The sequence below is a fragment of the Dasypus novemcinctus genome, chromosome 12, assembly GCF_030445035.2.
Source record: "Dasypus novemcinctus isolate mDasNov1 chromosome 12, mDasNov1.1.hap2, whole genome shotgun sequence".
In the NCBI taxonomy this organism is placed as follows: domain Eukaryota; kingdom Metazoa; phylum Chordata; class Mammalia; order Cingulata; family Dasypodidae; genus Dasypus; species Dasypus novemcinctus.
This window is the reverse complement of record NC_080684.1, coordinates 109,703,817-109,731,420: the sequence shown is the minus strand read 5'-3', so window position 1 is coordinate 109,731,420 and position 27,604 is coordinate 109,703,817. Positions and strand designations below refer to the sequence as shown.

General features: G+C 65.2%; 1 protein-coding gene across 2 annotated transcripts in view; it reads right to left on the bottom strand.

Annotated features, from left to right (window-relative positions):
* The window catches only part of TAFA5 (TAFA chemokine like family member 5), a 221,186-nt gene that overhangs the window by 115,839 nt on the left and 77,743 nt on the right, over positions 1-27,604 (bottom strand). The window contains exon 1 of one of the 2 annotated variants that reach the window (XM_058308957.1): positions 23,357-23,602. The exons of the other annotated variant lie outside the window; for it this stretch is intronic. Within the exon in view, the coding sequence (XP_058164940.1) occupies positions 23,357-23,447 (91 nt within the window). The 5' untranslated portion in view covers positions 23,448-23,602. Of the gene's footprint in view, positions 1-23,356; positions 23,603-27,604 lie in introns of those variants that run through there. 2 annotated transcript variants of the gene reach the window in all.

Here is a 27,604-nt window from a genome sequence, read left to right as displayed (position 1 = left end):
AACGGGCTGATGACAGGCTGTCCTGCCGGTCACATCAACAGAGGCACAGCGTCTTCCTCGGGGAGGTGAGCGAGTGGCACTGCAGGCTCCAAGGTGGGGACAGCCCAGCAGCAGGCACCCGGCTCAGGGAGCCACGGAAGAGCCCGGAGTCCGGCCCCCGAGCACAGCCCTGGTGCACCAGAGAGGGACTTCAGGCGGAGGGGACGGCAGGTGGTGCCCCTCATCAAAGCAGCCGCCCAGGGCTCCAAGAGCAGATCTGGGGGCACTGGGCGAACATTCCAGCATTTACGCTGGACAATTCCCCAGAGTGGGAGCCGTCTACAAGCGTAACGGCTTCCTCACAAAGCCGTGCGCTGCCCCTGCGCGGAGGAGGCGGAGCCACCTGCCAGCGGCACTGGCGAGGGCGTGGTGAGCCCGCAGTCCCCTCCTGCGCCAGCGTCCCTGTGACGCTGGCAGCGGCGTCTCGTGTACATAAAAATTAGCGATTTACAGCCATCGCTTCCTGGCAGAGCCCATAACGACGCACCGTTCAGGCTGAAGAGATTTCACACCGTTTACGCAGGAATACGCATGGATGTGAGCGCACGCTCCAGTATTTTTAGCGCCTTCGTTTCAGGTTTCTCTGAACACAGAACAAATGAGCACCCGCGTGCCCATCGCCAGTGCCAAGGCTGCCGGGGGTTTGCAGGCTGCAGAAGAGCGGCCCGGAGCTTCGGGCCCGCCCCCAGGCCGGCACCGCACTGGGCCGGCACCGTGTTTACCGAACGGATGATAGGGGCCCCCATGACTGGGGCGCAGGCTCAGCCCCCCAGGAGTGGCAGGGAACGTGCTGTGTCGGAGGAGAGCATCTGTGCAGGACCCCGTGACGTCGGGGCCAGGAGGAGGGGGCACAGGAAGAGCAGGAAAGGCGCGCAGTGCGAGCAGTGGGTAACACGAGCTGGCACCGGCAGCTGGGAGCAGGGGCGCAGGCCAGAGAGACGGGATAGTGGCCCGGAGGCACGAGCCTGGTGGCTGAGGCTGCACGGGGTGCTCTGCAGAAGCGGCCACGCGCGCTAAACCGCCGGCGCCAGCAGACGGCTCGGGGTGCGCGGCCGGCTGATCGCTCCGGGTCCCCCGGGCTTGCGTGTGAAAGGGCGCGGCTGGCGCGGAGGTGAGGCGTCTGCTTGCAGGACAGGCAGGTGCAGCCATGCGGCACGAACCTGAGCCAAGGCGGGGCTGGCACGGGGTAAGGCCAGGGCAGGGCGCGCGACCGTAAGGACGAGCGGCGCCGGGCGTGGTCCCGTCCACCCTGCCCACCCAATGCCCGGAGGTGGCCGTGCCCGAGCCGGACCCTGTGCCTGGGGAGGGGCTGCCCAGGCTCCAACGTGCCGCACACCACGCAGCCCCTTCCTGGGAGCCGAAGGTCTCAGGGAACCCAGTGGCTCCGATTCCACGCAGCGGCCTGGCCCCTCCCCGTCCACGCAGGCAGCCCTGTCGGGCCACCTCATTAGACACGCAGGGCACAGACGCAGACATGTGCCCCTGTGCACACATGCACGGCCACACCCTATGCCCATCCGCTCGTGCACGCACACACACTGATGCACATACTAACGCTCACAGCACACACACTCATGCACACGCGCTGATGCACACCCACACTTCCACACATATACATGCACACAATACCACGGATATGCACACTCACATGCACACGCCCACACTGACATCCCCACGCTCACACTGACACCACACACCCACATGCACACACATGCTCACACTCACCCAACACTGCTTGGCTGTGTGGACCACCCCGCCCCTGCCACGTGACCCACGCACATGCCTCGCTCTACTCACTCGTCTCTCCTCCCCACCCCAGATGCCACCTGCCTCCGGGACGGGCTTTGGGGCCGCGGACCTCGCTGCCGGCAAGACGTGCCCCAGTGCCGCCCTCCCTGACCTGCCCCTTCTAGGTGTGGCTGCCCAGCTCAGCACCCTTGGACCCCCGCATCTTCTCCCGCAGGGCCTGGCGGTGGTCGAACCCCCAAACCACTCACCTGAGCAGAAAATCGGTGTCCTCTCCCGCAGCGCCCACCATGGCTGATGTTCCAGGGGGACCATGCACATGGCCCACCTGCACCTGCGGGCACACCTCCCTGAGGGCACACCTGCCTGCGGGCACACCTGCCTGCGGGCACACCTGCACCTGTAGGCACACATGCCTATGGGCACACCTGCCTGCAGGCACACTCCCTGAGGGCACACCTGCCTGCGGGCACAATTCCACCTGTGGGCACACCTCCCTGAGGGCACACCTGCCTGTGGGCACGCCTCCTTGAGAGCACATCTGCCCTGTGGGCACACTGCACCTGCAGACGCACCTGCCTGCAGGCACACCTGCTGACCCACCTATGACGCTCAACAGCCTCTGTGAGGCCGGGGCGGTGGAGGGGTGCCACCCGCTCCCTCCAGCACACACAGGTCCGAGAGTCCTGGGGAGCTGGGAAGACCCCCACGCTGTTTCAGCGGCAGCAGGACTGCGCTGTTTTAATTAAAACCACCCTCAGGAAGCCCGCCCAGGGCACGGGGGCACGCGGGAGGAAGACCGCGCCTCCGCGGGCAGCTCTTAGGTTCTCCTTTCTGCTCCGGCCGCGGTGCCCACATGCCTTGGCACACGGCGCACCCCACACCCACGGCCGCCTTGCCCTAAAGCAGCTGAGCCGCCTGCACACTGCCACCCGGATTGCCACGAGCTGTGCCAGGGAGGAAGGGGGCCGGCGGGCCCCGACCACACGCGGCCATGCTGCCCCAGACCCCCAGCGCCCCGGGGCCTGGGCCAGGACCCTCAGACAGGAAGAAGAGCGATGGCGTGCGTCACCCGGAAGACACCCTGCCAAGTGAAAGGACTGTGCTGTTTGGTCTCATCGAGAGTAAAACAGGAGAGGAGAGGAGAGGAGAGGATAAGAGAAGATAGAATAAGCAAGTTCAAAGAGTCGGACACAGGCCTATGGGTTATCAGGGCCGGTGGGGGCAGGGGGAATTGATGCGCGATAGAGCAGCAGCCTGCCCAGGAGCGGCGCCGCACACACGGAGAGCTGACGCAGCAAGAGGATGCAACAAAAAGAGACACAGATTCCCAGTGCCACTGACAAGAATACAAGCGGACACAGAACACACAGCGAATGGACACAGAGAGCAGACAATGGAGGGGCGGGGGAGGAGAAGGGGAGAAAAATTTTTAAAAAATACAAATAAAATAAACAGTTTCTCCTTGGGCTGAGGGGTAGTTTTGGTAACGGGCGGCGGTGACGGTAGCACAAGGCTGTGCACGTAACGAGCAGCACGGGCTGCGTCGCCGACTGTGGCTGAAGGGCGTTTAGGTTGTACGTGTGGGTCCAGAACAAACACGAGAACACAAGCCCGTCACTCAGGGCTGTGCGGCAGGAGCGTGTAAGCCACAGCCTGGCGTTAACAGCGCAGCTCTAAGAACGTGCTTCCGCCAGTCACGACGGCTGTACCACACCCGTGGGAGCTGTTAAACCACAAGGCGGGCGGGGATTTGATGCATGATTTTGCTGTAAACCTACAATTTCCCCCCAAAATTGCATTCTCCCCCAGCTCTGGAAGCCGGGGTGGACGACGGAGCTGCATGGGACCCAAGGCTCCGGGGAGGCCCTCCAGCCTCTTCCTGCTGCTGGTGCCCCCGGGGCGCCTCGGCTAGTTTTCCCGCGCCCTAACGAGCAGATGCCACGGTTACAGGACACGCTGGTGGGACAGACACAAGCTCTTCCAGCCTCTCTTTACTCACGCTCTGCCTCGCACTCCAGACGGGTCTGCAAGGGCCCCGATGGCACAGCAAGGGCCGCCTCTGCCCCCAGCAGGCCTCCAGGATCGCCGGCGCACTCTATCATCACAGCTTCACCTGGAGCCACTTGACACAAAAACCAGCACGAAGCCGTCGGCACTGTCGGGCCTGTCACAGCAAGTCCAACACTGTGGCCGCAGCTTCAAATCGGGGAGCAAAGCACGAGCCTGGGGGCCTGGGCAGCTGCCAGGCCTCAGGCCTGCGCACAGCGCCCCGTGCATCAGGGGCCCCCTGCCACTGAGCCGAGGCCCTGGGGCAGAGGCACCCAAGGCAGTGAGTGAGCAGGGCCAAGCTCGGCCCCCAGGAGCCCTTCTCTGCTCTCCCCGCATAATCACCAACAGCTCGAAGGTGCCCCCAGCCACGTGGACACACGTGGGCAAAGTCCATCCAAGGAGGTCGTTAGCGTCCACTGGCAAGTCGAGAAGCGGCTGCAGGGCATGCCCTGCCCCATCCCAGCGCCCCAGGGCCTGCCACTGGGCAAGAACCCAGCAGGTGAGGAGGCACACCTGGAATTCCTCACCCACACCCCCGCACCCCAACAGCACTTTCCCGCCAGGGGCCCGGGGTGGGGGGACGTGTGCTGACAGACAGGAGGTCCTCCCCGGCCTGCTCCGCCTCACACAGTGTGGACTCCAGCCCAGCAGCCCACCGCAGGCCCCAGGGCGCTGCGCCCACCCACCACCTAGCCCACGGGCCTGGCAGCCCACCGCGCCCCGGCCCGGCTCTCAGTCCCACGCCTCGCCCCACGCCTGGGCAGCTCATCGTGGAAGTGGACCTTCCCCCAGGCCTCCTTGTGGACGCTCCGGGACTGCGCGTGGCCAGGTGGGTAGAGGGCTGGCTGCGACCCGGCCACGGGAGCACCCGCGAGGGGCAGATGCGACGCACGCGTGCGTGTGAAGTAACACGTGGCACTGAGCAGCGGATCCAAATCCCACGCCGGGCGCCTGAGCCGTGGAGATGCCTGCAGCGCAGCTCCCGGTGACACCAGGCGAGGCCAGCTCCCGGGCGCGGCCTGGCACGCAGAGGGGGCCCCAAGCCCACCACGCAGAGAAGCAGCCCAACTCCACCAACGGGGGGCGGAGGCGTCCTGCCCCTGCCGAGTGGGGCCGCCCACTCCACTGGGAAACCTCAGAACGCCAGGACGGCCGCCCAGATCGCACCCGGCAGGTGTCCCCGAGACAGGGCGGGCCGGCGAGCCAGGCTGCCTTCAGAGGCAAGGCCTGGGCGGGCATCGGGGGCGAGCCTCGGGCCCGGGCACTGGCCAGCGAGGAGAGGCCAGGCACGCCCGCCACTGGCCCGCACTGTCGTCGCTGAGTGAAGACGCCGGAAGGAAGGCCTGGAGAAGGTCCTGGCAGCCGCGCCGCGCACAGGCCCTTGAGCGGCTGAAGCAGCACTGAAAGCTCCTTGCTGACTCCAGGTCAGAGCAGAGGGTGCACACGGGGTCGGGGCTTTCTTTTTTTTTTTTTCCCTCTTTTTTTTTTCCCTCTTTTTTTCTTTTTAAATGTTACATTAGAAAAATAAAAGAGGTCCCCATATACCCCCCACCCCCCTCACCCCACTCCTCCCACATCAACAACCTCTGTCATCATTGTGGCACACTCACTGCCTTTGGTGAATACATGGACAGTGGTTTACATTGCAGTTTACACTCTCCCCCAGGCCACCCAGGGGGCCATGGCAGGACACACAATGTCCAGCATCTGTCCCTGCAGTACCACCCAGGACAACTCCAAGTCCTGAAAATGCCCCCACATTGTATCTCTTCTTCCCTGAAAAGAGGCGCCAGAGCCCCCTGAGCAGAGCCCCCAGTGCTGTGGGGTCCCCGGTGCACTCACATGACCTGCGTGCCCAGCTCTCCCACTGTGTCCCTCGTCTCCCCAGACCCCAGCGCTGAGCCGCTCAGACGGGCAGGGAGTGGCAGGCGTGGGCACCTCGCCCCGGGCCCGCCCAGCCTCCCCGAGCCCCCGCCGGCCAGCACCAGGCCCGGCCCCACACCCCCTTCTGGCTGGAATTGGGTCCACAGGTAGGCAGTGGGGGAGGGGACCCTTCCCGGGGAGAGACGCCCCCCTGCCCGGGCGGGGGCCGATGCTGGGTGCGGGCGAGGTCCCTGGTAGGACGGCAAGCCTCGAGCCCTGCCTACAAGGAGGGGCATCAAGGGCGGAGACGCCCCGCCCGCCCCCGCCGGGCAGCAGGTGCATTCCAGCGCACACCCGCCTCGCACAGCGCCTGGGTCTGCACCTGAACGTAAAAGCGCCTTTACGGCACCGGGAGTCACGCGGCCGCGCCGGGGCCCTGCCCGTGCCGTCACCACGGCGCCCAGCCTCTGCCCTTGCCCTGCCCGCGCCGGCTGCGGGCATCTCCCACCCGGAGCCACAGGGCTCGCTCCGCTGCTCCTGGGGGCGCGGGCTCTTCCCAGAAGTTTCTGCCGCAGGGACCTTGTGACGAGCCGCTTGGCTCTCGGCCCCCTTCCTGGCGGCGCCCCTCGGGCACTTTCTGCCACAGGGTGGGCGAAGCCTGCAGATCCTTAGGGGCAGGACCTCTCGTGATGTTTGAAAGGGCTCCCTGGGGGCACGCTGTCACGCCACAGCCTGGACACCGCGCAGCAACTCCCGCCGCCTGGGGCTGACCTCACGCTGACTCACCGGCTGGCCGTGCTGAGTCACCTCCTGCTCCCGGCCGGCAGAGCAGGGCGCCTCCCGAGCCTCGAGTGTCTGCCGGCCGCCCTCCCTGGCAGCGTCCCCCTCATGCCCACCATCCCCACCGCGCCCACCCATCTCAGAGCCTGAGATGAAAATGCTCAGAAGTGCACAGAGAACGGCTCCACCGCGGCGCACCTGGGTTCCTCTGCTCCCACCACCATGCCAGGCGTGCCCCGAGCCCCTCAGTCCCCGGCAGGGTCCTGGGAGGCCAACCGGAGGGTGGACGGAAGCTGCCAGATCAGAAGGGCCTCGCGTCCCCCGGGGCTCCCACGGTGCCCAGGCCCACTGACCACCCGTGTCGGAACCTGAGCTGAGCTGATGTGGGAGCAGGAGCGGCCCGGGGTCAGCCGGCGAGTGGGTCAGGGGCCAGGGACCCTGGCTGGAGCCTGCCCTGGGATACCGCAGGGGCTGGGGAAAATCAGGGTGGTGTCAGGCCCTAGCGGGTCTGCAGAGGCCCAGCTGGGGATGGACCAGTCGCCCGCGGGAACAGGGCCAGAGCACAAAGGGACGGTGCCGGGGAAGGCACCAGGACCAGGACACGCGGTCCCTTTGCCTTCTGTTGTTTTATTTTTGATTCAGTTTGGGGCTCTGATAGAAACTGGGAGACACACCATGGCCACCCCAAAATGGGAACTGTCAAGCAACAGCGTCGTTCAGCAGGGGAGCGCCCTGACAGAGGGGAACGCGGGCAGCGCAGCACTGGAGGCCTCCAGGCCATGGGGGCACCTGCCCGGGGTGACAGCAGCCCCGAGAACACAGGACAACGTCGGCAAACATGCTCAGATGGCCCATCCGACGGTCGGCGGGTGGGAGGACCATGGAGTAGAGTCAACCTCCTGCAAGCACAGGGCAGGCCCCTTCCGGAAACTTCCGCAGTGCCCGGGGTGAGAACGCAGCTCTGAAGGACACAGAACCCAAGCCTGCCTGCCGCGGGCAGCCCAGAGGGCCGCAAGCCCTTGCCAGCGTGGCACCTGACTCGGCCCCCACAGGGAGGCCACAGCAGCCCTCCGTGCAGCCGCTCCCGACACCTCAACCTGTCCGGGTGCACACACCTGACCCTGCGTCCCGTGTTGGCCTCTGCGGCCCGAGCCCGCACCCAGCTGAGAAGAGCCCAAGGGAGGCTCCGTGGAGGGAAGGACGACGATGGAGACAGCGGCCGGCAGATTCCATGTGGACTTGGAGTTGTCCTGGGTGGTGCTGCAGGGACAGATGCTGGACATTGTGTGTCCTGCCATGGCCCACTGGGTGGACTGGGGGAAGAGTGTAACCTATAATGTAAACCACTATCCATGTGGTGCAGCAGTGCTCCAAAATGTATTCACCAAATGCAATGAATGTGCCACCATGATGAAAGAGGTTGTTACTGTGGGAGGAGTGGGGTGAGGGGGTTGGGGGTATATGGGGACCTCTTTTGTTTTTCTAATGTAACATTAAAAAAAAAATAAAGTAGGGGGAAAAGAAATCTACCAGAGCAACTCCTGTAATTCCTACAGATTGGCTGAGCTCTGAAATTCCCCCTGCTACACCTGGTAAGTCCGGGCACCGCTTTCGGTGCACAATACATTTCAACAGCTTTGCCATCGCTTTCTGCACAAAGAAAGTGAAGATTTAACCAGTAATGCCACCGACTCCCCCGGAGTCGAGCTTAAACAGAGCAGAATGGGTGAGACGCAGTGTCCCCCAGCAAATCGCACTGCCAGTTGCGTTATCGTACTTGACGATTTGTTGCATAATCTTGCCGCCTAATAAGGCTACAAGATATCATGTACTGGAAGTTTTAATTTATTCAGCTGGTAATTCGGCTCTAGTTAGAGCCAATCTTCCTTCTTAAAGGATTAGTGCACAATACGACGTTGACGTGCAAAGACGCTAATTGAGCGGCGCCCAGGGATCTGCGGCGCTGGAGGAGGCCGAGTCCCGCGGGCCGCGCACGGCCAGAGCCGGCCAGAGCCGCCCGTCCGGGGCGCGAGGCTGCTGGCCGCGGGAGTCGGTCACCAGCCCACCCAGCGACGGGCGCCCATCGAGCATCTGGCTGCGCCGGGCGCCTCCCACAGACCCACCCGCCCTGCCCTGCTCCCAAGGCCGGATCCCGGCCACCCCGCCCCGGGGGCCTCGTTCCTCTTGGCGGCTGCCGGCCCACCCACCCCCGGCCGTCTCTAGGTGTCGAGAACACACGCGGCTGCTCGGCTGCGCCTGCTCCTGGCAAACGCCGTCTGGAGCAGATGGGTGCAATTGCACCCTCTCTGGGTGTGGGTGGAGGAGAGGATCCTCGGGCAGAGGACGGGGTGCTTAGGGAACGGGGCACCCCGGGAGGCGGAGCCTGTCGGCAGGGACGGTGGTGTCTCCTCCCCACCAAGGTGGAAGGAAGGCACCTGTGCGATTCACGGCCCACCCGGGGGCGAAGGTGGGCTGCAGGGCAGGGGCTGCCCCCACCCCACACCTCCGGAATGGGGCTCAGGGCCCCGCCCTCAAGGGAGGCTCAAAGCTGCACAGGGCGGTGACCAGGCCACAGGGCAGGGCATCTCCAGAGCCGCCCAGCGGGGCCCGGCCTGCCCACCGCGGCGCGGGGAACCTGGAGAGCACTTTCCAGCAGCCTCCAGGCCAGGCGGGTCCCACGGGCCAGGGGCCATAGCTCCTCTGGGCACAACAGCGTCTGGGACACTGGCCTTTTTTTCAGTCGTGGCGTCCTGCCCGCGGCCGGCCTGCACATCGGGGCCTCCACAGGCCGGCACTTGGCCAGCTGACACGTGGCTGTCAGAGGCTGAGTGCACACGCATGCGTGAGCACCAGCATGTGTGTACGAGCATCCGCTCACACGCTCACTTGGGGGCCTGCCTGGTTCTGCGAGCAAACCTAGCGGTTCCCTGCCGGGGCCTGCTCTGGAACTTTCCTCCTGTTTCCCCATCCCGTCTGTATTCGTCAGCCAAAGGGGTGCTGATGCACAACACCAGAAATGGGTTGGTCTTTATAAAGGGTATTTATTTGGGGTATATGGGAGCCTCTTATATTTTTTAATGCAACTCGTTTTGTGATCTATGTATGTTCAAAAAAATACAATTAAAAAAACACACACACCTAGGTCTTTGTATTAGTCAGCCAAAGGGGTGCTAACGCAAAATACCAGAAATTGATCGGTTTTTATAAAGGATACTTATCTGGGGTAGGAGCTTACAGATACCAGGCCATAAAGCACAAGTTCCTTCCCTCACCAGTCTGTTTGGAGCAAGATGGCTGCCGACGTCCGCGAGGGCTCAGGCTTCCTGGGTTCCTGCGCTCCTGGGGCTTGCTTTCCTCTGGGTTCAAGGTTCCTTTCTTCCCAGGGCTTGCTTCTTCCTGGGTTCAGGTCCCCTCTTCCTTGGTCTTACTTCTCCTTCCTCTGTGTGCTGACTTCCCCGGGCCTCCAGCTTAAATCTTCAGCCTCAAACTCCAACAGCAAAACTCCCACATCAGAACCCCTCAGCTCTGTCCTCTGCCATGCCTTTGATCTGGGAGTCCCCCCCCGACCAAGGGTGGGGGCTCAACACCCTCCTGGCACAAGAGGTTTAATCAAGTAAACTTCTGAATCCAATATAATCTAATACGCCCCAGAGAAAAAGACCAGTTTACAAACATAATCCAATCTTCCTTTTTAGAATTCATAACTGTATCAAACTGCTGCAGCATCTCATCAGCCATCTCGGGGTCCGAGGCTTGGCCTCTGGGGGACGTTCTGGGCAAGCAGCCGCCCCGGGGCCTGGCTGGGCCTCGGTCACACTCCAAGGCTGGGACAGCTCGGCCAGCCAAGAGCACCTCTAGCTCACACCTCCAATCTGTGTAGCCAGAACATGAGATCAGACACGGCCCACAGCCCGAGGAAGCTCAGCCCCCTGACCTGGGAGGATCCAAGGCCCCCAGCACTGCGGCCAAAGGCTTCTTCTTCTGGGGTTTGCTATAATCTCCATCCCAGGAAATGATGGCTTTCCAAGAGGACTTGGAGTGGTCGGGAAAAGCAACAAGGAAAATAACAGCCAGCACGGACTGAGCGGTTATTAGACAGCAGATGCTCAGCTATCTATGCCTCACCCTGCCACCCAATAATAACCTGAGGGGCTACCAGGGTGGTACTAGAAACCATGGCCACTGTGATAAGACAAGAAAAGGGAATGGCATAAGGGACTATTCAATATTGTACTGGAATCCCAGCCACTGTGACAAGACAAGAAAAGGGAATGGCCAAGGGACAATTTAGATCATCCTGGACATCTCAGCCACTGCGATAAGACAAGAAAAGCCCTCCTGGGCTCTCCCCAGGCCAGAAAGCAGCCCCCAACTCCCTGCCCCTTGCAGGGAGAGAAACCATCTTCAAGCCTTAGCCCTCGTCAATCTCCCTCCCTGAAAAAACATTGCCCCCTCACATTTATCCACCTTGTTAGCTCAAGACTATATGGCCCAGGATAAGTCAGTCCTCCATCCTGTGCCTCAGTTTCCCTACCTGTAAAGTAAAGGGGTTGGGCTGGACCACATCCTTTGTCAGCTCTAAGGCCCCCTCATCCCCAGCATCCCGGGTTCACTAGTTCTAAGGCTCAGTGACATAAGCGCCCACTCCCCCTTTGCTTGCTGGTAACACGTGTGTGGCCCTGGCCTGGGCTCTGGGGCTTGGGGGCCACTGAGGGTAAAAGGTGATGGCATTTCACAAGTGACACTCTTTATGTCACGACCCTGCAGCAGATCAACCACACCAGGTCTGCTCTGGTTTCTAACCAGCTTTCAGGGGAAGGTCAAGCTTCTGATGGCTGGGGACAGAGACCCTTCTGGGTTCAGCCCCTCCCTCATGCATCAGGCTCTGGCCACACCCACCCCGGTCCAGGCCCTGGCTGGGGCTTCTCTCCCACCTCCCCAGACATCCAGGCAGACACTGAGCAGGAGAAGAAGGGGTGTTGCTGGCCACTGGGTGCCACCAACTTCCTCCAGGCCACCCGTCTTGGCCGTGCTCTTCGGGAAACCAGCCTTGGTAGGACACCAGGCTGCAGAGGGCAGCAGGCAGGTGTGCAGCCTGCTTCTGTGCCCCTCCCAGGACGCACGTGGGTGAGGAGAGGTCTCAGCTCCTGCCCCTCCCCACCAGCTCTGAGGGCCCCACCAGCCCTGGGCCTCCTCCAGCCCGAGGGGCCTCCAGGTGGGGTCAGGGCCAGAGGCTCTGGCAGCCCTGGAGGCAGACGCACCTGTTGAGAACATGCACCTGGGAAGAGGACCTGAAGGGCAGCCTCCCCAGGCCTGCCCCGTGGGGCCCTGGGCTCCCCTCCCCTGCTCCAAGCATCCAGGAGGAACCACACTCCTCCTAGAAGAGGCAGGATGGAAAACAGCTACCGCCCCCTCGCCGCTGCTTCTGGCCTATTCCAGCAGCGAGGGGACGACAACTCAGTACAGACACACAACCTTGCACTTGGCTCTCACTGCCAAGCAGCGAAATGAACGGAAAACAGAAATAGGTGTTTCCACCACATGAATTAATGCATCAAAAATAAACCAAGAATAAGGAGAATCAGCATCAGAAACACAAGCTTAATAAGACAGCAGGCAACGGCTAACGTTGGGAACAGCCTATGCCGGGTGGAATCAAAAGCGCCTTGGAAGAGATCGGGAACAAACGTCAAGCAGTTTTCCGTGATTTTCTTTCGGAAAACAAAAGGAAAGAAAAATGAACCTTCAAGTGGATGCTTGCCAGGCAGCACCAGAGTCACCCATGGGGGCCGGTGTGTTTGGGGGCACTGGATGCTTGGCTGGGCTCCCGGGCACGGGGCAAGGGGCCCCCGAGGCGGCCCTTTCTAGCGAGGAGCGCCGGTTCCTGAGAGCAGAGGCCGCGCTCACCTCCCCTCCCTCCTCCAGGGCGCTGGGCCCACATCTGCCAAGAGACCCCGAACAGAGGTGGGGACGGGGCCGGCCTGGGCACCAGCGCTCACACCCTGAGAACAGCGGCACAGGGAGGGGCAGTCTAGCGGGGTCCGAGGCCCTGACTCCCAGCAGGACAGGCAGCCGGGGGCCCAGGAGTGGATGTGTGGCCTGCCTGGGCCAGGGCAGGGCAGATCCTGGCGAGGGCCTGTGGCTGGAGCTGTGCCAAGTCTGCCCAGCAGCGCCCATTCCAGGAGGCCAGAAGCAAGGCTGGAGCTGGGGTGGGGCAGTGGGTGGAGGTGCAGGCAGGTGTCGGGGTGCCTGAGCCCCCTCGCTTCTTCAGTCACTGCAGGGCGTGGCAAGGTGTGCTTCTGCAGGGGCCGGGAACTGGGCACGGGACGTGCCACTGCCGGGGACGGGAGCTGGGCACGGGACGTGCCACTGCCGGGGCCGGGAGCTGGGCACGGGACGTGCCACTGCAGGGGCCGGGAGCTGGGCACGGGACGTGCCACTGCCGGGGCCGGGAGCTGGGCGCAGGGCTTGACCAGGGCCAGCAGGCCCCACAGGGTGGCCCAGTGCTCCTTGTTGGTCGTGCCTTGGGCCCCGTGGCACTGCCACCCCTCGCCTCCCCGACGGTCTGGGCCCCTCACCTGCAGCTGTCCCTGCACCCACTGGGCCTGACCACCGCCAGGAGCCGAGCCCTGAAATGACCTCCCGCGCCACCACAGCTCTGTCCACAGATGCCCGCCGCCCGCGGGGCCCAGGCCACTCCTTCCCGCCTTGCCCATCGGTCCGTCCACACGCCTCGGCTCAGCTGTCCTCTGGGCCCAGCCCTCAGGAGATGGTCAAGGCCACGCCTCCCCAACGTGGCAACGCTGCCCGTGTTGGAAGGCCGGTGCCGTCTGCCCGCCATGGGAGGGGTGTGTCGGGTGTGTCTAGGCACTGCTGGAAACCACCTGGCCACCAAGGATTGGGAAACACTGACTCGAAGGGCGGGGGAGCTGGGATTTCGGGGAGGCCCACCCTAAACCCCGTCTCCTCTGGAAAACCGGCTCTCGGCTGAGCCCCGTCCACGCATGGCCCTGCCAGGGAGTCCAGTCTCCTGGCGAGAAACCAGAGCTGCACGGAAACGTCGATGGAGGCCCTGCTGCTTCCAGGCAGAGGGAGCGAGGGACGGACCCGGCCAGTCCCCGCCGGCCTCCACCCGTGTGCACGCACCACACGTGTAAACACGCATGCAACCGTGCACCCCACACACGGGCTGCCCACACGGGGCCCCTCTGCTGCGTGTGCGTGTGCGTGCACCTCCAGTGAGTCCACGGCCTCTGGCCCTTGCCTGGAGCTTGCCCAGGTGGGACCCCACTGAGCCCACCCACCCGGCCCAGTAGCCCCACGTGATGGGGCATCCTCTTGTCTGTCCCAGCTGTCTTCCCCCAGCTCCCAGCCCAGGCTCAGCATACAGCAGGCACTCAATGCATGCGCACCGAGTTGGCGTGTCTGTCAAGGTTGTCACCAAGGCAACCAGCCCCCAGGAGCAGGGAACTGCCACGTGCGGAGCCCCGTGGGGACAGGAGGTTATGAAGACGGATTTTACGGTTCCGCCAGGCGCAGAGTTATTTATAAGCAGGGTCTCGGGCCCTTCCGTCGGCGAGGCGCATCCGCAAGTCTGCCTGGCTGCCTCCGTAACTGGGGAGAAGGGCGGTAATTGGCTAATGGAATCTGCCTTCTCGAGGCGGAAGCTGAGGTTGAGGAAGTGTGTATTTTAAGGCTGTGTGTCCTCTTCTAAGTATTCCCTGGGCACCGGGCATGGCGCACCGGGCACAGGGCCGAGGTCGTCCACTACTGCCCCGCGTCCTGGCTCCCGCTCTCCCCACCCTGCCAGGCTGAGAAAGGGGCAGCTCTGGGCTGGGGGTTCCACAGGGGCAGGAACAGCCCCAAGCCCAGCTGCTGGGCCGGGTGACGGAGGACCTCTCCCTGCTGTCTTCTGGAATTCCAAGGCAGGGGGTGAGACCCTTGGAGGGGCCCCGTCTTCCAGCAGGGGACACCCCGACTCTTGGACAGACGCCACTTGACCTGGCCTTTGTGGACGGACAAACACAGGACCAAGCAGGGGCGAGGGCAGGCGAGGGCAGGTGAGAGTGGGTGAGGGCAGGGGTGAGGGCGAGTGAGGGAAGGTGAGGGTAGGGGTGAGGGCAGAGGAGGGCAGGGGCGACGGTGGGAGAGGGTGGGCAAGGGCAGGGGCGAGGGTATGCAAGGGAAGGTGTGGGCAGGGGCGAGGGCGGGTGAGGGTAGGGGTGAGGGCGGGCGAAGGTGGGAGAGGGTGGACGAGGGCAGGGGCGAGGGCGGGTGAGAGTGGGTGAGGGCAGGGGTGCGGGCTAGCTAGGGAAGGTATAGGCAGGAGTGAGGGTGGGTGAGGGTAGGGGCGAGAGTGGGCGAGGGTGGGCGAGGACAGGCAAGATCGGGGTCGACGCTGGGGGCTAGGGTGGGTGAGGGTGGGTGAAGGCCCTGGTGCTTTGTCCACTCTCCGTGCTCCCATGTCCCTGCTCTGGGAATGCCCATCTGCCGCCCACCAACTCGCCCCCAGGGCGGCTGCCGGGCAGGCCCACGATGGCACAACCCCCACATCCCGACACAGGCCCACACTGAAGCAGACCCGCTCGGACGCTGGAGTGACCAGCCAAGCTGAGCGCTTGACCCGGGCACGGCGGGTCCAGAGTGGCCCCCAAACCCGCGGCTGCACAGACCCTGGGGCGGGCACTCGCGGCCCCGAAGCTCTCCACCCGTGATCTGCCTCCGCGCCCGCCGCCGCCCCGCAGAGCAGCAGCGAACAGGCCGGCGGGAGCTGCGGTCCCCAGGTGGGACGTCCCCGGGCACAACGCCAAGCGTGAGTGAGAGGCGACGCACGCCCACATCTGTGGCGTAGAGAATGGAAGCCGGCTCTCTGCAGTGGCCGGTCAGCCACGCCGCGCTCGCCCGGCAGAGGGGCCGCTTCCTGCCAGGCCCCCCGCCGTGCCGCCCCCCGCCGGGGCCATGCAGCGAGAGCTGCTGGGAGCAGACGTGCTCAGGTCAAGAGGGCGCCTTCGGCCACGCTACCGCCCGAGGCCATGTGGGGGCATTTCCAGGACTTGGAGCTGTCCTGGGTGGTGCTGCAGGGACAGTTGCTGGACATTGTGTGTCCTGCCATGGCCCACTGGGTGGACTGGGGGAGAGTGTAACGTACAATGTAGACCACTGTCCATGTGGTGCAGCAGTCCTCCAAGGTGTATTCACCACATGCAGTGAACGAGCCACGATGATGACAGAGGTTGTTGATGTGGGAGGAGTGGGGTGGGGGGTAGGGGGTATATGGGGACCTCTTATATTTTTTTAATGTAACAGTTTAAAAAAATAGAGAAAATCTTAAAAAGATAAAAAATAATAAGAATTTTAAAAGAGTGGGCCTTGGGGGCCACCCAGGGCAGCGAAGCCGACACGTCTGACGGCCAGGGGCTTGCGCAGCAGCGAGTTTAAAGAAAGGGCCCCACCCGCTCAAGGAAAGATCTGGAAATCCCACACGCATTGTCAAGGTCACACTGCTGAGCCAGTGGACTGCCGACCGCTGCAGGGTGCTCCATGGTGGCCCCAGAGGAGGGAAACTGAGGCACGCCCGCAGGACAGAGCAGCGCTCCTTCCCCCCTGCTCCTCTGGCCACGGCGGGCGGACTCCAGCAGCACCGACGCGGCGGGGAGCAGGGGGAGCAGGGGTGAGGCGCGCCTCGAGGCCCCGCCCTCTGCCCCACCCCTGCCGGGACCACTCGGCACAGCCCGGTGCCTGGAAGGGGCAGCCCTTGTTTGTGCCAAAGGCGCCTGCTGTGGAGCAGGGGAGGTGGACAGCCCCCACCCCCACCACACAGCGCCGGACCCCCGGCCTGGCCTGGCCTGGCCACAGCTGGCTGACCATCCCGCTCTGGATGGCGGTGGCCGTGGGCGACCCACGTCAACAGAACCAGCAGCCCCCGACTCTCGCTGTCCTCCACACACTCGGTCGCCAAGGAAGCACCTGACAGGTGGACCTGGGTGCTTGGGGGTGACCCTCCCCCCGGGCCCGCCGTGGGCTCGTCTCCGCACACCCCACGGGCCCCAGAAGCTCCCCAGGCCCCAGGCCTACCCCGAGCACCCGCTCCGCCTGCTTCCGGCTTTTCCCGGCCACCTCCCAGGAACACGTCCCGGGTCCCGGGCGGGCTGGGCGCCCAGGACGCCTGCGCGTTCAGGCTGGCCCGGCCGCACTTCCCTGCTCTGCTGACAACGGGCCCCTCGTCCCTCTGGGAAGCGCCCCTCCCTGAGATGGTTCCGGGGGGCTTGGCCGCCTGAGCGCCCTCCCATTCAAGGTGAGCACAGGACACGGGCGGCCAGCCGGGCCCGCAGGAGCGAGGACTGCGTCCCCCATGGTCTCAGGGGCTGGCGGGGGCTGGAATTGCTGGCCGCCACCGCCGCCATGCCAGGGTCCCCTTAAAAACCGCCGCCATGCCAGGGTCCCCTTAAAAACGAACAGCACCTCAGAGGGGCACCTGCATCCAGCCGCCCCTGACGCTCTCTCAGCCCAGCCCCTCTGGCTGAGGTCCCCTGGGGGCAGGGTCCGCCCCTCGCACGGCGACCCCACCTCCATCACCTCGTGGACAGCGCAGGTGGTCTGGCGTGACCAGGAGCTTGTCCGTCTCTGGCGTTGGCTCCGCAAGCACAGCTTCACAGAGTCCCAGCTGCCAGGAGCCCAGAACTGGGCGAGGGGCCCCTGCGTCAAGTCCTCTCACAACCCCCTGGAGCTTTGCCTTCTGTTACTTCTTACCCTGCTGAAAGGGAGACCATGGGTCTCAGCGGCCCAGGGACCTGCTGATATCATACCGCAGTCTCGTTTCCTAACTTCCAAGGCCACCTGCACAGGCACTTGTAAGCCCAGGGCCTGCCTCCAAGCCTGCAAGGCATGAACCCATAACTCATGAAGAGGGTGGGCGACCCGCGAGCCTGGGCACCCTCCCTGCTGACCAGCCAACCTCAGAATCTGCACCAGGAAAAGCAAGGGTGCTCACTGCCCGGCACAGCCTGCCAGCTGGCATCTGGCTGCTTTAACCTCGGGCCTGTGTGCCACTTGCTGGGCCTCAGTGCCCCTCTGTTGACCCATGGCACCGGCCCTTGCTCCCTGTGGCCCATGGCTGCCCAGACAGGATCGGTCACTGCTCTGCGTGGCGTCAGAGGCAGGGGTCAACCGCGCCCTCTCTCCTCAGGGAAGAGGTGAGCGGCGTCTGCTTCAGTGCCCCCTGGACGAAAGGAGGGACATCCGCGAGGGGACCCGCTCAAGGGACAGCAGGGCAGGACTGTGCGCCACGATGTTCCATGGAAGGTGCCCATGTCCGGGCACGGGCGCGTTTAGGTGGACAAGAGCAGCCAGGTGAGGTGCACAGGTGCGTCATGATGCGTTCCTGGGCTCTTCACGTTATGCACGTCCTCACAGGCTTGAACGGTATTATCTAGAATGACGTAGCACGTGTGATCACGTGACCACCATCAGAGGCACGCATACGCGTTCCCCGGCAACGTGTGTGTATTCATACGTGCCCACGTGTTCACATACACAAAAGCAGCTGGCCACGTAAGAGGGGCCCACCTGCCTTCTCTGAGCCCCCCCTGCCCCGGCACCCTCCCAGGAAAAGCCGTGATCCCCTGCTCTTCCTCCTGCAGCTCTGGGTTCACATCCGGGTGCCCCGGGAGGGGCAAGAAAGACGGGGGGAGGCCCTCAAGCCTTCCTCTCACAGCCTTCCCAGTACCGCTTTCACGAGGAGAGCAAGGTGGGAGCCTGCCGGAGCTGCCAGAGGTCATGGATGCTCCGCCCCGAGTGCGGCCCCCAAGCAGGCACGTGGCTGTGGACGCCCGGCATGGCCCGGGGCCCCAGAGCGGCCAAAGGCAGCCACAGCCGCCCTGCCCGGGCCTCGCGCAGGCTCTTGGGAGGGAGGCCGTCACCTGGCGAGGCCACGACGCGCGAGCTCATCTCGGGAGTCGCTTCCAGCACCAGACCCTCCCATTTTGTTAACTTTTACAGCTGTCAGCCGCTTGGGACGAGATTCCCATTACGGACGGTGTGGGTTTTATTTAGATTCTTTGTCACACGAGAAATGATAGTAAACGATGATAAAGGAGCGGGTTATTTTTAACGCTTTTTCAACCTCCCCCTCCCTGGCAGCCGCTCACACTCGCCTGGCCTTTCAAACGAAGTCTGCGGAGGGCCGGGACCAGGCTCCGGGTGCTGCCGCTCCCACTCCCCCCACGGGACCCCCGTGCTATTGGAAGAGCGCCCCCCAGGGTGGGCCGGGGAAGCCCGGGCCCTCAAGTCGAGGACCCTCCACCCACAGCCAGAGTCTCAGGGAGAAGGGCAGGGCCAGCTTGGAGGCCTGCAGCCTGCAGTGTGGACAGGGTGGTGGTGCGGGGCTGGGCTCGGAGCCCCGCAGTGTGGACGGGTGGTAGCACAGGGCTGGACTTGGAGCCCTGTGATGTGGACGGGTGACGGTGCAGGGCTGGGCTTGGTGTCCCATTGTGTGGGTAGGGTGGTGGCCTGGGGCTGGCCTAGGAGCCCTGCAGTGTGGACGGGTGGTGAAGTGGGGCTGGGCTCAGAGCCCTGCAGTGTGGATGGGTGGTGAAGCAGGGCTGAGCTTGGAGCCCCGTGGTGCGGATGGTGTGGTAGTGTGGGGCTGGGCCCAGAGCCCTATGGTATAGACGGGTGGTAGCACGGGGCTGGGCTTGGGAGCCCTGCGGTATAGATGGGTGGTGGTGTGGGGCTGAGCTCGGAGCCCTGCAGTGTGGACGGGAGAAGGTGTGGGGCTGGGCTTGGAGTCCCGTGGTGTGGATAGGGTGGTGGCCTGTGGCTGAGCCTAGAAGCCCTGCAGTGTGGACGGGTGGTGAAATGGGGCTGGGCTCAGAGCCCCACGGTGTGGATGGGTGGTGGTGCGGCGCTGGGATTGGAGCCCCACAGTGTGGACGGGGGGTAGCACGGGGCTGGGCTCAGAGCCCCGTAGTGTGGACGGGGTGGTGCAGGGCTGGGCTCGGAGCCCCGCGGTGTAGACGGGTGGCAGTGTGGGGCCCAGCAGGGTGTAGGGCTTAGGAGGACCGGGGCTCTGAAGTCCCCTTTGCACTTGAGCGTCCCCCCATGCTCAGGCCCGTCCCTCTCTGTCACTGTTACTGCGGGCTCTGAGGATGGAGCCGGGCGCCGTCTCGGGCCTCGACCAGGTGGGCCCCTGCCTTGAAGCCATCACCCGACCGTGGGGGGCCCCACGAGCCCCGCCTGCCTCCACGCTCACGTCTCTGGGACACGGGCACGTGTGCACAGCAGGGAATATTTTCGGCATGCAACAAATCTTTCTGAAGGACTCCGAGGTGCCAAAAACCGTGCTTTTCAATTCTAAATTCTCTACATGTTAAAAAAAATAAAAATGCCGATCCAAACAAGAGAAAAACTCCAACTTGACTGCTAGTTTTATAAAGGCTGTGCCACTTAACAGTGAGAACACGGACCCACAATTAAAGTGATGCGGTCAAGCGCTTTCACGGGATTAAGCGCCCCGCTTCCTAGCAGCCGCAAGCTTGCGAACAGCACCCACTGCAAAGCCACCAGCTAACTGGCCAGCGGAAGCTGCGCCCAGACTGCCCCTGACACGGCCAGCACGTGACTCTGAGAGGGGTCCTGGGGCAAGGTCGAGGGCCCAGGGCTCAAGGACAGAGAGATACAAGCACAGACAGTCACCCCGCCCACTGCCAGGCACGTTCCCCGTGTGGACCTGGAACCTTTCTTTCCACGGCAGGTGCAGCCCACCCTCCACAGTGCCCTGCCAGCAGAAGGATCTCGGGAGGGAATTAAACCTCAAGTCCACATCTGAAGGAACCTGCCCCGGCTTCTCCCGTCAAATCAGGAAGAAGCAGGCCGAGGGCGGCCCCAGCCTTTCCCAGCCTCCCTCCGTCCCACAGCCCGAAAACCTCTCGGCGGCCGAGGCCCGACGACGTCGCTCCCGCTGCTCGTAGAACTCTAATTATTCCTGCGATTACATTAAGTGTCGGCGTGGAAGCCCGTTAACCTTTGCTGCGCTGCCTTGATCTGTGAAGCAATCCCAGGTCTTGGAGGAAAATATGAGCAGGTCTTGCAAAAGGCCGGGGGGAAAGACGTTTATAATCCCGGCCGCCTGCAGACGCACCTCAGGGAGGAAGGCACGGCCCCGCTGCCCCGGGAGCTCGGGCACACTGCCGTCCGCTCCCCAAGGGACCAGGTTCCCAGGAGGCCCACCGCCCCGGGCCCACACCCACCCCAAATCCACCCGGCCCGCAGGTCCCCAAAGCCGAGCTGCCCACGCAGAAGCAAAGGGGGGCCTCCCTCGTCAGAAACGAGTCAGGGCGTCCTGGCAGGAGCCCCAAGAAGGACGGTGCTGCCCTGGGCCGTGGCAGGCCACGCTTGCCTGTGGCACCCCTGCCCACCACGGCCCATGCCCAGAGGGGGCCTGCCCCCTGGGTCCTCTGCCCACCCAGGTCAGACCCCGCTCGCTGGCAGAGCTGGTACCTGCAGGGATCCCGCAACAAGGGTGGCCGCCCCTGACCACAGCGTGTCTCTCTGGGGTCACGGCCGGATTCTTGGTGGAAACCCTGGCAGACAGACTGCCTGCAGGGACGGGGTGGCCCTGGGGTGGCCTGCAGCTCCACGCGCAAGTCCAAGTGTGGCCAAATGGCTCCCTGGGCCCCCCCCACTTCCCCCAACAAGCCAGCTTCAGGGCAATGGCCCTTTAACAGCCCTTCCCCGCTCCTCCCGGACAACAAGTAACAATTGTCCTCGGCCTCCCTCCGGCCCGCGGCGGGGAGGGGACTGGAGCCCGCAGCCCAACCGCAGGGCGCTGGGACGGGTCCCCGTGTCCCTCCTGGGAACCAGGTCGGCCCCGCCACCTCCCCGAAGCCTTGGCTTCATGTCTCCGAGGCTCCCAAGACGAAGTGTCGTCTCAGCGAGGACGGGATGAAGCTGGAGGCGAGAGCAGAGCAGAGGGCACAGGGCCAGTGGAGCACACGGGACACGTCTGGCTTGACAAGGCCCCGGAGGGCCGCGGGGACTGCCCAGCGCCTGCCGCGAGGCGGCACCTGCCCCCCGGGGCACACACCCCACCGTGCCCCGCCGTGCACAGACAGACCCCCACGTGGCTGATGAAAGTAAACACGGTGCCTCTGCGAGGACAGGCAGAAAGCTCTCAGATGCCTCCGCTCGGCGCGCACGCTTGGTCCTCCCAGCAGCGACAGGCCCCCACCTCCTCCCTCCACTCTCAAGACAGACCCTGCAAGGCCCACAGCTGCTGCCCTACCACCCCGGCCCGAGAATGTGGCAGTGCCCGACACACCGAGCGGCCGGCAGTCCTCCAGGGGCCAGTCCCAGCAAGCCCAGCAGCCGTGGGCCATCAGGACGGCCACGGCTCGGCCGGGCCGCCGGGCACAGCTTCCAAGCAGGGGGAACCCCAGCAGCACAGAGCACCACAACCGGCCGGGACTCCCACCTGAGAGGAGCACAGGCTTTCACACGTGCCTCGTCCAACTGTGCCTTCCCCAGAAAGGAAAGAAGCCACCAGAAGGTTAAGGAGAGCTCGGGGTGCGGGCCGGGAGTGTGCAGGGTGGGTCTCCATCAGCTGGGCACGGCCCCAGCCCCAGCAGAGGGCAGCCCTCCAGGACAAGAAGGCTGGGGAGCCCAGCCCGGGGCCGTGGCTAGTCGGGCGGAGGCCACCCGCTGCCGAAGTAGGTGGGGAAGCAGGAGGGATGCAGACAGCTGCAGGAAGGGGCCTCGGGCACCCTGGCCTGGGGGCAACTCCCCACGGCCACCTCTCCCTTCCTGGCCTGCTCCAGCCTCTGCCTGCCGTTGCCTGCACCCAAAACTGAGGGAGGGAAAGCAGCACCAGCAGGAGGCTGAAGGGCACCCCTTCCCACTCCTACCTGCTTCCCCAGGCGCCCAGCGGCTCGTTAATTAGGCAGAGAAGCAGCTGAACTTGGCAGCGCCCTCGTTTGTAGGAAGCGGAGCTAATGAGAACCGGCGTTAGGTGCCGGCTGCACCAGCTCCCTCCTGTTCCGCGCTGGCTGGCAGCCTTGGCGCGGCCTGTGGGCACCAGGCACGGGCGACCTTTGGCAGCAGACAACAAGCACAGGCCGACCGTGGGCGGCGGGTGCCTCGGCTCCAGTGCCCCGCAGGCGCCGGGCACTGGGGCAGGTGCACAGGGAGGCTGGGTCCCAGAAGTTTCTGGGAGTGCACCAGGGGTGCCGGGGTCCAAGCCTGCCTGCCAGAGCATCCCTTGTTCTGGGCTCAGGGCGGGAGTCCCTGCCGGAGGAGCCCATCCCGCCGCCGGGGTCTGCTGGGTGTCGTGTGCGCCCCAGCCAAGTCCCTGAAAAAAATGGGACCTGGGTGCCCTGTGAAGCTGAGCTCCAGCCGACCCGGGAAGGGCACAGTAGCAACGTGGTGCGGGCCTGCGGCCAAGACCTGCTCCCAGAGAAGGGCAGCTTGGGGCGCGGGATGCAGGCGCGCAGGCCTGGCCGCCGGCTCCCGCGAACCCCGGCCCGGGCGGCCAGCGTGGAGCGCTGGTGCCATCTACCGAGGCCGCGGCGCGCGAGCGGACGGGCGCCTCCGAGCCCGGCGGGCAGGAGACGGGCTCGGGCACGGCGGCCTCGGCTTCGGCCGGGGCACGCGGGGCGGCGCGCCAGGGCCAGGGCCCCCGCACCAGGACCCCCGCGCCGGCAGTCAAGGAAGGCGCGCGGGCGGCGAGCTCGGCGCGGGACCGGCGAGGGCAGGGGTCGCCGCCGCCCCGGGCCCCGCAGCGGCGCTCGCCGGGCCCGGCCGAGCGCGGCGCTGGAGGAACGTGCTGGAAGCCGGGCCGAGCGCGGGGGTCCGGCCGGCGGGCGCCAGCGCCGGGGACAATTACCTTCTCTCAGGAACTGCGAGTGGATGACCAGGACGAGGAAGCAGCAGAGCGCGGCCCCGGCGAGTGCCCAGAGCGCCTTCAGGAGCTGCATCGCGGAGTGCCACCTCGGCCGACGCCCCCGAAGTCGCGCAGCGAAGGGCCAGGCGCCGCATCAGCGCCCCTCCGGCTGCAGCCGCCGCGGCCGCCCGCTCGCGCCCTCCATCCGCCGCCGCCGCCGCGACTGGAGGCGCCACTCCGGGAGGCGATCGGTGTCTTTTTGGGCAGGGGGGAGGGGAGCGGAGCGGGGAGGGGGGGCCGGGAGGGGGCGGGCGGGGGGCGGGGAGGTTAGAAGAAAGTCTCGGGCCGCGGCGGCCGCCGCTCCGGCAGCTCGGCCACCATGGCGGGCTGCGGGGCGCGGGGATCCGGGGCGCGGGGGGGCGGCCGCCGCGGCCCCATGAATCGGCCCCGCCGCCCCCGGAGCCGCTCGCCGGCCGGGCCCGGACGGCCCGAGCGGGACTGCGCAACCGCCCGGCGGCGCGGGGTCCCGCCGATCGCCCCGGCCCCGCCGCCGCCGCCCGCGCTCTCCCGGGCCCGGGGCTCAGGGGGCCGCGCCGCCGCCGCCGAGGAGCAGGCTCGAGGCTGCGCGCCGGGCGCCGGGCCCCCGCACCATCGCCGCCGGCCGGGGCCGCCGCGGCCGCGCGGACTTACGCGCCCGGGGGTGGCGGGCGGCCTCCCCGGACGGCCGCCCCCGGGCCCGCCTCGCCGCCCGCGCCCGGGCCCGGGTCCGCGCCCCCCGCCGCGGCGGCCGCGGCGAAGCCGGGACGAGGCCGGGCGCGCGCCTCGCGGGGCCGCCGGTGGCTGGCGGCGGGGAAGGCGGCAGCGGCGCCGACAGGTGGGGTGGCGACGCGGCGCCGGCCACCCGCGGGCCCCGCGGCCCCGGCCCGGGAGGCGCCCGCGCGCTCGGTCGGCCCCGGCCTCTCGGAGGGCGGCGGGCGGGGAGCGCGACGCGGTGGCGGCCGGTCCGGACTGCCAGGGCCAGCGGCGGCGGCTCGGATCCGACCCCGCTCCCGCCGCCGTCTGCGCTCCGCCCGAGCCGCGGAGCCGCCGATGCGCACTGGGCCGCGGAGGGGACCCGGGGGACCCCTGCGCCCCGCAGCGCCCCCGCCCGGCGCGCCGGCGGGTCAGGCGAGGCCGGTCCAGCCGAAAGCTGCGGGGCGGGCTCCACCTAGGCGCGCAGGGGCCTCACTGCAGAGCCGGCGCCGAGCGCGGCGCGCGCCTCGGGCCCCCCGCCAGGCCGGGGCGCACCCCCGCCTCACCCCGCGGCCCGGGAGCGGCGGCAGCCCGAGGGCCGAGGCAGCGCCACCCCCAGGGCCTGGCGCGCCGCTCCGGGGGGCTCGGGGCCAGCGGCACCTGGGAGGTGGCTCCGAGGTTCCGAAAGCTGCCTATCTGCCGGGACACACGCTCAGGCGCGCGTGCGCACGCACACAGTGCGGGCCCCAACTTGCCACAGCCCACAGGCCACCTGCCCCGCACCCCAGCTCGTGGGCTCCGTGAACTCCCACCCTGCCTCCTAGTGAAACAAGTGGTACCTTCTGCCACCGGGAAGGGCAGCGGTTTGTCTCCAGCCAGATTTCTCCCCAGCTGTGGCCCGTGCAGGGGGCATCAGTCTTGTGCTGTGAGTGTCACCCCAGAACCCAGCAGAGGGACGGGGGGCGGCCTCAAGGCATTTCCGTTTCCTATGTGGCTCCCAAATGCACAGCAGCGAGCAGCGGGCGGGTGTTGGCAGTCCAGTCTGGCCTGTCCCTCTGTCCTTAGCTGTGTGTGTGGGGGGGAGCTGCCACACCTGAGCCCCAGAGGGTGGCTGAGTGGGCACAGCGGGGGGATTGCCCCGAGGATGCTTCTTCCACCCACAGAGGCTGCTTGAGCACCTGCTGTGTGCCCGCAAATGAAGGAGAAATGACCGCCGGGGCCTCGGGCCCAACTAGATCAAGCCCCTCCGGGTATATCTGGGGAAACTGAGGCCCAAAGAGGCAAGGTGACTGGCACCCGGTCAGGCAGCCGAGGGCCAGGGCCAGGACTGGCCCCCAGGCTGCCCTGGACACAGAGGGCTGCAGGTCGGAGCCCGCTCCTGGCGCCCCCACCCCTGCGACACCTTCGAGATTAGAAGGGCTGGCCCAGGCCCACTCCCCTCTCCCCTCAGGCACCCATATTTCCTCTGACCCCCCACCTAGGAGGAAAGCAGAAAGCCTGGCATGCGCCCGCCTCAGGAAGCTGCCCTGCCCACAGGCCAAAGCCGACCTCCAGCCAGAGGGCCGAGTCCACTCCTGTCCCTGAGCCCCGGCCACCCTGGGGTGCTCAGGGTCCAAGTTGGGGGCTCCCACTCGGCCTCGACCAGGGCAACATGCCCACTGCAGACAGCAGCCGTGCTCCCAACAAGGTGGGTGGTTTTTGAAATTTTGAAAACTGGAAAGTATTCTAGTGTTCTTTTTAATGGAGGGAAAACCCAAACAACAAAAATTAACCCTTTTAAAGTACACAAGTCGGTGTCATTTAGTAGGATCGCAATCTGTGCAACCGCCACCTCTATTGCGTTCCAAAGCATTTTTGCCACCCCAAAATAAAACCCCACATCCATGAAGCAGCCACGTCCCATTCCCTCCTCCCCCAGCCCCACAGGGAATCTTTTAACAACTAACGATTTGGAAAATCCTTTTGTAAAGTGAGTTAAAGAAGAGCAGAGAAAGAGAGCCAGTTGCTTCATGAAGAGAACGCGGCCCAGTCACGTCTCCAGCAGGTAGGCAGGCTCTGCCTCGCGCTCTGGGCGCTGAAGCAGCCTCCGCCGGGCACCCACGAGAAGGCACGGCGCGCTGCTTCTCCTAAACGAGACGGGCGTGGACAGGCAGAGCCCCGGGCCTGGCTCCAGAGGGCTCCCAGGTGGCCCACTAGGCCCCGGTGCCATCGGGAAGAGAGAGCAAATGGCAGCCGGGGTCCCCCCAGACAGAAAACACCCACCCGGTCCTGGGAGGAGACACCCAGGGTGCCGGTGAAGGCAGTGCTGACGAGTCCACCATCGCGGTGGAATGAAGACTGCTGACGAGGGTCAGGAGGGATGGAGAGATCCAGGCCGGTGGCGGGGAGATCGGAAGCCCTGCGGTGGCCCCCGAGGCGGCACACTCTAGGGCCTGGGCAAGCCCCTGGGCACAGGGGCACCGGCTGCCGGGCTGCCTTCCCCGCGCCTCTGGGTAGGGTGGCTCCTGCCTGCCCCCTGGCCAAACAGCTGTTGCCGGGCACCTCCAGGTCAGGCCAAAGCCAGGTAAACACTTTCCAAAGAGCTGGAAGTATCCGGCATGCGGGAGGTGAGCGGGCAGGGGGGGCAGACGTGCATTCATGCCACGCGCCTCTAGCCGCTGTTCCTTCGGTTATGCGCGGTGGCCGTGAGCCCCGAGAGTTCAGCCGTGCCCGTGACTTCGTCGCCAGCAGACACACAGGTATCTTCCTCTCGCAGCTGCTGTGCCTGGCTGAGCCCCCGGTCATCTGCACGTTGCCGGGTTTACTAGGCCTGCTGCTAGGCTTTTTATTTAACGTTTTAATAAAGATGCAAACATAATTTGTCAAAATGGGTTTTTTTCCCTTTTAACATTTGATAACTGTAATTCAGGGAAATTGGTTTTCTTAGTAATCTTTTATGTTTTTATTGTACTCTGAGAAGCGTCCCACAGGCCAAGGGGCCCCTAGCACAGAAGGGGTAGAAGCAGGGACAAAATGGGAAACAGGGCAGAGCTGGAGAGAAGCGAGCGGGGCAAGGCCGGACGCCCTTGGCCACACGGCGACTCTGCCTGAGAGTTAAAAAACGGGAGTGAAATGCATGAAAACGTTCACTCCCCAGGGGGAAGGCTGCCAGGCCGGCAGATGCGGGGAGGCAGCTTGGCCCCGGGCTCTGTCGTCCCCCAGGGAGGCCCAGCCCCCCTTTCGCCCCACCCAGAACCCAGAACCTTCGCCATCCCTCCCGGTCAAGCAGGAAGCCTGCTGGTCTACCGCAAGCCACAGGCGAGCCAGGCCAGCCACGCCCCTGCCAGCCCACGCGTCTCCTCGTACACAGACACGGTCCAAAAGGCAAGCGTCACCAGGTGCCCGTGGAAAGCGGGGGCGCAAGGGAGAAGGCCCGAGACAAACCCACCCTACGTCCGGCCTTCAGGGGCATGAGTAATTCAGGGGAAAGCACATCATAATAATTACAACCATAATTCATTATAGAATCTTTTGCAAAGA